Source organism: Camellia sinensis, chromosome 2 (assembly GCF_055761805.1).
Source record: "Camellia sinensis isolate YWXY chromosome 2, ASM5576180v1, whole genome shotgun sequence".
NCBI lineage: Eukaryota > Viridiplantae > Streptophyta > Magnoliopsida > Ericales > Theaceae > Camellia > Camellia sinensis.
The window spans coordinates 105537772-105548296 of NC_138962.1; the positions used below are offsets into that span (position 1 = coordinate 105537772).

At 36.1% G+C, this 10525-nt stretch overlaps 1 protein-coding gene across 16 annotated transcripts in view; it reads right to left on the minus strand.

Moving 5' to 3' along the window:
- The window catches only part of LOC114302941 (putative disease resistance RPP13-like protein 1), a 29387-nt gene extending 19079 nt beyond the window's left edge, over positions 1-10308 (minus strand). For 6 of the 16 annotated variants that reach the window (XM_082915375.1, XM_082915383.1, XM_082915379.1 and 3 more), the window contains exons 1-8: positions 5551-10308; positions 4131-4216; positions 2162-2638; positions 1833-2011; positions 1617-1713; positions 1017-1098; positions 699-866; positions 411-496 (exon numbers count right to left, since the gene is read on the minus strand). In XM_082915375.1, coding sequence (XP_082771501.1) covers positions 5566-9888 — 4323 coding nt within the window. In that variant the 5' untranslated portion in view covers positions 9889-10308 and the 3' untranslated portion in view covers positions 411-496; positions 699-866; positions 1017-1098; ... (3 more) ...; positions 4131-4216; positions 5551-5565. Of the gene's footprint in view, positions 1-410; positions 497-698; positions 886-1016; positions 1714-1832; positions 2012-2161; positions 2639-4130; positions 4217-5550 lie in introns of all 16 variants that reach the window. The other 10 variants (XM_082915376.1, XM_082915374.1, XM_082915381.1 and 7 more) reach the window with 9 other exon arrangements.
- Between the last annotated feature and the right edge of the window lie 217 nt (positions 10309-10525).

Consider the following 10525-nt stretch of genomic DNA (forward strand, 5'->3'; position numbering starts at 1 on the left):
TAAACAAAAAGTGTGTTGTAGGCCAAACTAGGTGGCTTCATAATTGTCAAATGTTGTCTAGCATGCAAGGAGAAAGGTTTAAAAACACAACGTGATATTATACAAAGTTTAGCTTCTTGTAAAGGCGTGGAAGTCTAAATTATCAGAAGTCTTGCCTAAGTGTGTGTCTTAGGGAGGATTTTCAATTGTGGTCTGTGGAAAGAAATTCCTTGTCAATTTGTTTGATATATCTCTTATTCCTTTATCATATACGAGATTTTTCACCATGACTAGATAAAAGTAAATCAATATATTCAATAAAAAACCTCATGACATTTCTATAATTCATAAAATAGCAACCCATTCCATTTAAAGTTGTAGTTTTCTACAAAGACAAGAAGCCTTAATTTAAATCAGAGCATCCAAAGTACCTTGAGAAGTGCGTGCAAAATCTTGCAATGCAGTGTAGGCAATGATTATGAATACATCCAAAAGTTTGTTTCCACAACAACAAGCCCTTTAGAACAAAAAGGTAATAACAAAAATAGTTAGTAGATTTCACGATTTAAACTGTCCACATATCCTTCCTATTATTTTCTTCACAAAACACTCAGAAAATACAGAAAAATATATTTCACAATTGGAAACTGTTAGAACAATCTTCTGTGTACAATAAGAAAAACATAAACGAATCAAACAAATAAAATTAATTTTCTTACAGAATTTATGTACCGAAAATAGATTTAACAAAGTTGATAATCAAGTTGAGTGTATGACACTTTGTCATTGAGATAGATTCGCCGTCGTACAAGTGCTTGCGGTATGATGGCATCAATCTCCCAAGATACAATGATCTTCGCAATATTGAAGCAGCACTACACTCAATTCTGCACAGCAAATCAAAACCTATGTTCTGTAACTCTCTTAATTCTCTCAAAAACTAATATGAAGAATACTGCAAGAAAGGACAAAAAACAGGATGGAACTGAATTAATAAATTTTGGAAATGGATTGCCTTTATATAGGCTGTTAGAAACCTGTTCGGAGAGGTCTGAACCAATGCAACAATGGCAAAGGGTTGCCATTGAAAACTTTTTGTTTGAATCTAAACAGACACGCCTGTTCAACAAGAAGAAGAAGAAATAAAACTGGAGGGAAATTTGAAAAAAATAATTAAAAAATTCTCTGCAAAAAGTATATACACAAATATCTTTTGACCCAACGCACGACCTTGACCCAACCCAGATTTGAGCCAGTGGGTATGGTGGTCACCAGTTAGGGTTACCTTTGTCTAGGTCCTCCCCCTCTACAAAACTTGGGTGCCCTTAGGGCCCAAGCCCCTCTAGGAACCCACAACATGAGTCATTTCCAATGGCTCACTTTGGTGTCGATTTCTCATTCACCCATAAATGGTTTTCACCAACCAAATACATAATATTTATCTTCACATAGCTATGAACAACTTTGCCTTTGGATTGACCAAAAATAATAAGTGGGTTCCACTTAATTTTGGCTCCAAATTTAGCAAAACCTCATGGTTATAAACCATTTTCCCAACAGAAACATGTTTTTGCTGAACAAGAGTCGCCACCTTGAGCTATGTATTGTTATAACCTTGTAAGTAATCAGCCACGTACCTAGCAAAAAACCCAATCATTGTGATTGTTCCAAATACTCCAGCAAATGAAAAAAGAATAATCCCAAAGGCGATACAGCCATCTGTTGGCTAAACTCCTAGATCAAGAATAGAAAATTTTAAGCAGGGCATAGTTAGAATAGAGTAAAGAGGGCTTAAAGACCAAACTTCAGCAGCAAAAGGGAAATAACAGTCATTGAATTGAATTAATTTGCACCTCCTCAACTTTGATTGAACATGAAGGATGTTCGAACATGTTTTCCGTGCAAAGATTTTCGCTTTATTCAGAAATTTCAGCAACCAAATCTTTTTTGAAAATGCCCTTCCAAAACTCCCAGCATCTGACCTGACCTGTGTTTCTCTACTTCACAAAACCATCTCCAAATGATATGCCAACTAAACAGAAAAAAAGGCCATTTTTAGTAAAGCGCCAAACCAGTATATCATAAGCAAGCCTTGGGCAAAGAGGGATTTTACATATCAACTCAACTTCAAAATCCAAAAAAAGCACTGTCTGATGAAAACTTCATAAATGAGAGAGCAAACCTTAGCATCAGCATGCAGGAATTTTGCAACAGAAATAGTTTTGTAAGAGTAAGGCCTTGGAATCCATATATTTTTCCAAATCTTCATAGACCTTCCATTCCCAATATGCCAGTGCAGTACAACCTCCAAAAAAGACTTTGCACTCTAAATACTCCTCTAAACAATGTCAATGGGTTACTCCTCAAACTAGCTTCAAGAAAATTTGAATTTGGATAGTAAGCAACTGCCAACCTTGCTTAGCTCAAAGAGCTTTATTAAAATCCCATCCCACCAAGCTAAGCAGCCAAAAAGCAACTATGTACAATTTCTCTCTTCTCTGCTTCTTTCTTTCCTATTCCGTGCTTTCTATTGCCTTTGATCACGCGGGAATTCTCAGATGTGCACTAGTATTTCTGCCTTCTTTGCCATCTACCTTGAATCTTTCCATAACAAACCCCCATATTCTCCAGCAAAGTTGCAAGCATCCTCAAAAACTTACTGCAAGATATGGAAACAAATCCATAAGTTGATAAGATGTTTGAAGTAATATACATGAACACAATTGTAGTGGAAATGAGTTATATCCTAGAAGGCAAGCAAATTTGCTTAACAAAAAATAAATTGAAATTGCAACCAAGCTCAAGCTCTTTTAAAGGAAACCACAAGTAAAGGGCCAAATTTTATCATTTCATTAACTATCATTACTTGGAAGTCCTTTCATTTTTTTTAGCTTAATTATTTCGTGTTTTACCTGTTAGAGTAGCTAAGAAAAAGTTTGGTCTCAAAAGATAAGATTAAAAATTACAAACAAGTAGGAATTAATACTTGCATGTTCTGTTGTAATACCATTTTTGAAAGCATTATACAAGTTTTCTTTAGTAAATTCAGAAACAGTATGAGATTTGGAAGCTGATATTCTACCCTACATTTTCAAGCCAAAACTGGTCCCTTCATTGATGAATGACAAGCTTATCCCTTCACTGATGAATAGCATTTAGGGAAATACAAACTATAAGCAATATCTTCCTAATGTGGCACCAAGCTTGTACAGTGTAATCGACTATTTTTTAAATATCCTATGATCTAGTAGAATAAAGATATCTAAAGCTAAGACTCTCATTCCAAACATTTTTTAATATTTCATGTTTTGGAGTTTGCCGGAAGATTTTTGGAATGGCAAAGTAGCGAGGATTTCTCTCTAGTGTTTGCTAAGACACTTCAGTCTTTGGTCAACCCCATCCGGAAAAGAACCTGATTTTATCAAACATTAGAGAACTATTTGTTATTATTAGATGAACTTCCCTTTATGTTTTATTCTTATTGTTTTCCATATTGCCCACTTCATGACAAGTCTAAACAAATCAACATGTAAATTTAAACAAACAAACACAAAAACTCTATACGGTATACCAATTTCTAATAGTTTCCTATATTTTTTAAAATATTTGCCCAGTATTTGAATTCTAAATAATACTCCAAGTAGGGTAGATGGCTTCTCAACTCCCATTTAATAAAGGAAGCCTAAATCCCTCCAACTACTAGAACAGATTGCGCACATGGATTTTGACAAGATTATGTGTGGCTTTGTAACTGTCAAATGTAGTCCAGCATGCAAGTAGGATGGTTAAAAAATACAACTTGATATTAAAAAAATTTCCCTTCTTGCAAGGCATGGAAGCCTTAATGATCAAAAGTCTTGCATGACAATGTGCAGTAGGGAGGCGTTTACAATTGTAGTCTCAGGAAAGGACTTTATTCTCAATTTTCTTCATATATTTCTTACTCCTTTGTTACTTATGAGAGCTTTTACCATGACTGGACAATAGTATATGAATATATTCTGAAAAGAAATTAAAAAAAAAAAACTCATGACAACTCAAACTCAAAAAATAGTGACCTATTGAATTCAAAATTGTAGCTCTCTCCAAAGCCAAAAAGCATTGAGTTAAATCAGAGCAGCCAGTCTTTACCAAGAATAATTCTGGCATACCTTGAAAAGAGGCACAAAATCTTGCAATGCAGCTTAGACAGTAAGTATGAATACATCCTAAAGTTTGTTTCCACAACAACAAAGCCCTGGAGAACAAAAGGGTGATAACAACAATAGTTAGTGGGTTTCACCATTTAAACTATCCACAAAGGCTGCGTTTGGTTTAGTTTTGAAAGATAAAATTGAAAAGAGTTTTCAAAATTTGAAAATTTATTTGGTTGTATATATTGAAATTAGTTTTGTAGGTTTGTAGTTTGGAATGATTTGAAATTTTTTTATAGTTGAATAGATGGGTGTGAAAGAAAAAGTAGTTGATTGATGTGCAGGATGTGAGAGAAGAGAATATGAGATAGAAAAAGTGATTGAAAACAATTTTGGAAAAATTGTAAACCAAACAAATTTTGGGTTTTGAGCTCTCAAAAATTGTTTTCAAAGCTAAACCAAACAAGGCATATTTTCTATATTTTTTCACAGAAAATTGAGAAAATATAGAAAAATAAACTTTTACAAGCTGAACAACAAAAAGAGCATAGTATTCAAAGTCACGACTACATGCCTGTAGTAGAGTCAGGGTAAAAATAAAATAAAAATGAGAATGAAATTCATCCATTTAGAGGTATATAGATAAAAAAAGGAAAAAGAAATATTTGAAAGGAAAAGAAAAAGGAATGAACGTAAAAACATTGTTGTGTGTTGATACAGGTGAAAAATAGAAGAGTTGATGTGGAGATGTAGTTGAAGCCACAAAATGATCAATTTGAGTTGACTAGACCATAGTAGCAAGAAACTCTTAATTTGGTAATGCTTCTTAAGAAACACAATTCCACGCTTTCAAATAAGAAACTAGCAAGAAACTCGTTCATTTTTAGGAATAAACTTGCTTTCAACTGAGATAGAATCTCTCAAGCATATAAATCTTAAAGAAATAAAAGAAAAATAACTCAAACTTATTATAGTACTTTATATTTACATAATATTTATTTATACTTAATAAAGACAATTTGTAGTTGATATCAATCTCCAACAAAAATTCATATTTTAACAAATATATTACAACTAACTAAATAGAAAAAAAATAATTTTTAGAATATAATTATATATTTAATAATTTAATATATAAAATATATACATGCTCTAATATAGGTATGACAGATTTTGTGTTTGCTTGTTTGTAAGTTGAAAAATTGTTTGATAAAAATTTAAATGTTAAACTCAAACAACTTATTTGATATGTATAAGATCAAATTTTAAATTTTAAATTTATTATTTTTAATTGTACTTTTTTTATTTTTGTATTATAATGGTAGAGGATGCAAATATAAATAAATCCTCAGTTGTGATAAAAATCTGAAATTGGTAATGAGAATATAAATAAATAAATAAAAATGGTAGGACATATTTTGAATTTGTTTGTTTGTACCTTGCAGGTGGCTGCTTATGCTTCGAAATCTACTTTAGGAATGTATTGGATGATGGGCCAATATTTTTTCCCCTTTTCACACTTCTGTTTCAGTATTGGATTACATGGTTTGATCACCAGTGACAAAAGCGAGGGAGGGAAGCCTTGTTCTGGAAAGAGAGGGAGAGAGGCAAGCTTAGGACAATCGTAGATCGATAGATGCAAAAGAGAGGGAGGCAACCCTTCCTTTGGAAAGGACGCGAGCTTAGGGCAAAACAAGATATGAAGTGTTTCGAGAGAGGTAAGGTTTTGAAACTTCTCATAAGAGAGTCTTTCCAGATTTGGGAACCAAGAGATGGACAAAGTGATGAGAGAGGTGGGCAGGAACATCCCTTCTTCTGGAAAGGACACCGTATCTCCGCTCGGCCAACCTCCGCCATGAAGGTTGAGTCTTGTAAGAGAAGAGAGTTTGTGCAAACCCCACTCTAATGGAGATGGAGGCGGAACTGGAAGTTGACCCACGTCGTCCACTCTCAAATTCCCGATTTGAAGTAAAGTGATGTGGGTGGGGAAACTCCCTTCCTTGACAAAGTAGGAGACCATTCTTGCTCTGCAATTAACTAAACACAGCTTTTGAAGCCAAGTGAGTTGGTTGATGTTGTTGTTCTCATCACGACCACCAAGTGACGGGGGCTCCAGATTAGAACAACCGCATATCTCCAATGCACTGAGATTCTTGAGATTATTGGCTTCAGGTAAAGATTTGAGACTCCTGCAACCCCAAATTTCAATATTTTCAAGAGATGGACAATCAATTTTGATCCCTTCCTCTGCAAAAATTGACTCCAGACTTTTACACGAATCAATCCGAAGTTGTTTTAGTGTGGATGGTAGCCCACCTCTTGACAATAAATATGTGAGTGATTTACACCTAGAAACCTGCAACTCTTGCAGATTATTGAGTGTCATCAACTCGGGTAGGGACTCCAAAGCATCACACCCTGAAACCCCAAGTTCTCTCAGCATAGATGGCAAACCTTTCATTGGAAAAGAGATCAGACTTGCACAACCGTCAATTCTAAGCACCCCAAGAGATGTGTATGTGTGCAGATCTTGTGGCAGTTTCTTCAGCATTCCACACTTTTCAATTGTTAAATACTCGAGTCTCGTCATGCAAGGCAGCCTCTCATGTTGCTGCTTTTTCAAACCTTCTCCTCCATTTTCTTGCTCTTCTTCAAACAAGAAAACAAGTTTGGGGCAATGAGAAATCTTTAAATGGCAGAGGGAAGGGAGACATACTTGTATTCCCACCTTATTCTGCCACAATGTTATGAGTTCTTCGCAGTTACCAATCTCCAATTTCTCGAGTCCCATCAAATCTCGAGTAAACCATGTTGGTAGGAACGCCAATTTTTCAACATGAAAAATGCTCAAAGCAGTTATTGAAGTCAAATGCTTAGACATTTCAGTAGCCAGTAACTCTTCATCAATTGTGCTTGGATCACAGAGGGAGTCGGGAACTGTGACACGGCTAACATCCAAGGTGAGGGAACCAAGTTCAATCGTGTTCTTCGTCCCTAAGAGTGCTGGAAGGCTTGGGAGCATAACATTATTCATTGACAAGGATGCAAGTGATGGCTGAACGAGGCTCGAAACATCAATCAACAACTGCGGACAACCATCAATTTTGAGAGAATTGAGACAAGGAAGATCATTTGGTAATCTTCCAACAAGTTTGGGACAATTTATGATGGAAAGCTCACTGAGATGACGGAAAGGCTGAACTCCCTCTGTTTCAAAAGCAGACCAATCCTCCCATTCTGGCATAAACTCAAAGCTCAGTCTCTCTAGAGAGGGGAAAGGTTTGGCACAACACTGCTGCCCATAGAACTCACAACCCAAGCGCTCTATTGCACTCATTCCTCCAATGTAAAGGTCTTTAAGCAAGGGTAGTTGTCCAAGTGGTGGCAAAGATCTGCAACATTTGCTACCTTTTAATCGCATGAACACCATTTTGGAGAATGAAACATCTCCAACCCAGTTTGGAAATTTTGTACCGCCATACCCACTGATGGTGAGTCGTTCCAACAATTTGAAAGGCCTCATCACGTCAAGCACATTCCTCTCAACTATGTCATTCAGTGAACGGTGAGATTCATCCCATTCTAGTGATAACTCTTTTAACTCCTCCTTAGACATTAAATTGGCATCCATTGCATCCTTAACACCACTGACATTCTCCATTCTTGATATGTGTATTGCCCCTCGAATGTGTGATAAGTTTTTCAGCTCTCCTATTTTACGCCCACAATCTTTACCCACTATAAAATTTGACAACGTTTGGAGATTAGTTAATTTACCTATATGTAGTGACATCTTTTCTGATGATGAAATATCCACGCCAGTCATGTCAAAATGGCACAAGTTTACTAGCCTTCCCATGTTTAGAGGCAACTTCCGAAGTAGTCCACAAAATTTCAAAAACAAGACTTGTAAATTGTAGAGAGTTACCACCGACTCAGGTAACTTTTGAATATTAGAATGGGATACGTCAAGGTATCGTAGATGCTTTAGATTTCCAATGGAATTTGGTAGTTCATCCATGTGATAACAATGTAAACGCAACTCACGTAAGCATTTTAACTTTGGCAACAAATCATGAAACAAGTACCTCGATGTATACGTACTCGGTGGAAAAAACTGTAAGAATGTTCGTAAGCATTTGGCATCATCAAAAACTTTAAATTTTTTGATTCCGTCATAATGGCTACCAACGTATGATGAATGTCGAGCTTTTTTCGAAATCTTGTTATGCCTGCCATACTCCAAATAATTCTCCAACCTAAAACATTTGTTCCCTGCGACATCTTGAGCCAAATCATTAATGAGGTCATGCATTATGAATTGCGATTTGTTACCACTTGACGGTTGAAAAAATGATCTTGACACCAATTCGTGAAAATACTTGCGGCCTAAATATTCCATTTGGTCTCCACCGTTTGGTTCCTCAATTAAACCCTCAGCCATCCATAGCAAGACTAATTCCTCCTCCATGAATTCGTAGTCCTTTGGGATAATTGCACAGTAGGAAAAGCACCTCTTCAAATGGACAGGGAGATGAAGGTAGCTCAATTTCAACGCTGTGAGAATGCCACTTTCCTCATTCCATATATTGTTGTTTAGTATCTCTTTCCATTCATGTTCTTCTTGTTTACAGCATAATAAGCTGCCAAGGGCCCTCGCTGCCAAGGGTAAGCCTCTGCACCTGTTCTCAACAATTTTCTTACCAATTGATTCCAATTCTTGGTATTCCTCAATATTTCTGTTCTGAAATGCATGTTGGGAAAAGATTAACCAGCAATCACCATATGATAAGTTCTGCAAATTGTGATATTTATCCATTCCCATCTGCTTTGCAACACCTCTGTCTCGAGTTGTCACAATGATTTTACTTCCAAGTGCTCCAGCTCTAAATGGGGATTGTAACAAATTCCACCCATCACGTCCGTAGTCCCACACATCATCTAGGACAAGCAAAAACTTTTCCCCTGCCAACCTTTTGCTAAGTTGAACTTGAACCTCATTTAAGTTACTAAAATTAAATGAACTGTGAGTGAATGACTCAAGAATTGCCTTTGTTATTCTCATAACTTCGAAGTCATCAGACACACATACCCATGCCTTTAGATTGAAATGATTTTCCACTCGGTCGTGATTGTAAATGTGCTGAGCTAGTGTAGTCTTGCCGATCCCACCCATGCCTACAATAGGAATTACATCAAACCTTTTTGCAGTAGGTGCATCCCCAAGTAGCAATTCGATAATTTGCTTCATGTCTTCATCTCTGCCATGAATGTGAGGCTCCTTCAAACATGTAGTTTGTGATCTCTGCCATAGACCTGTAGACATCCTCCCAACAAGTCTTTTATCTAAACCAAGATCTTTTCCTTTTGTAGCAACTTCTTGTAATTGACTAGTAATCTCATTTAGCTTAGACCCATTTTTTAAATTGAATGGAACAATAGAAGAGAGGCGTGGAAACTTAGCTGATCTTCTTCCCATTGTCGTCTCCTCCGCCATTAGCTTCCTTTCGAGAGCTTCAGTGGCAAAATCATCCAATAAGTCATCTGCATCGTAAGCCAAAGGTTGAACCTCTTCTAGCCAATTTTTGATATCCTTGTCGTACACTTGTTTGTTCTCTGCATCAGCCAACAGAGTCTCTAAATCCTCTAATGCCTTCTTCAGATTCTGGATGCTAGTGCCAACTTCCGCTGTGCTCACTAAGTTGATTAAATAAGAGGACAATTTATCAACCATGGCTTGCACAAATGGAGAGATAAAGATCCCAAATACATCCATGGTGTTTGTTCTGAAAGAAGGAAAGGTAATGAAACCAAGCAATACAGATATCAAGAATAGACTGAAGAACCTCTACAAACTTGGAACAAACTTTGGTGGTAAAGGTAAGAAATTGAGTCAAAATGAGGAATTGGTGAAAGAAGGGGTATGAAGAAAAAAGAAGTCAATAATAATAATGGAGTCTCATCTCATTGCTACCTCTACAAACTTGGAACAACTTTGGCAGATAAAAGATATGAAAGGTAAGAAACGAAGCAATACAGAGATCAAAAACAGACTGAAACTCTGCAAACTTCAAACAACTTTGGAATTGTAAAGGATCTGAAAAGTCAGAAACTCATCAAAAACAAACAGTTTAAAGAAGCTCTGCAAGTGAGTAGTTGTTGAAGATTGTGCTACATGGTCAACATTACATTTTGATTGGTGGCTGTGATTACGAAGGGATAGGAATAGAGAGAGAGGGGCCACCCTCTTTTATGAATAATGTTTAGGGCAAATTACATAAATAGTCCCTATAGTTTGCGCCTTGACTTTTTAATTGTGATAAATTTGATCATAAATTTTGAATCTTGTTTCAAATAAGAACAATTGAAGATATTATTACATTTTTCAAGGGTAAAATTGTCAATTTGATAAA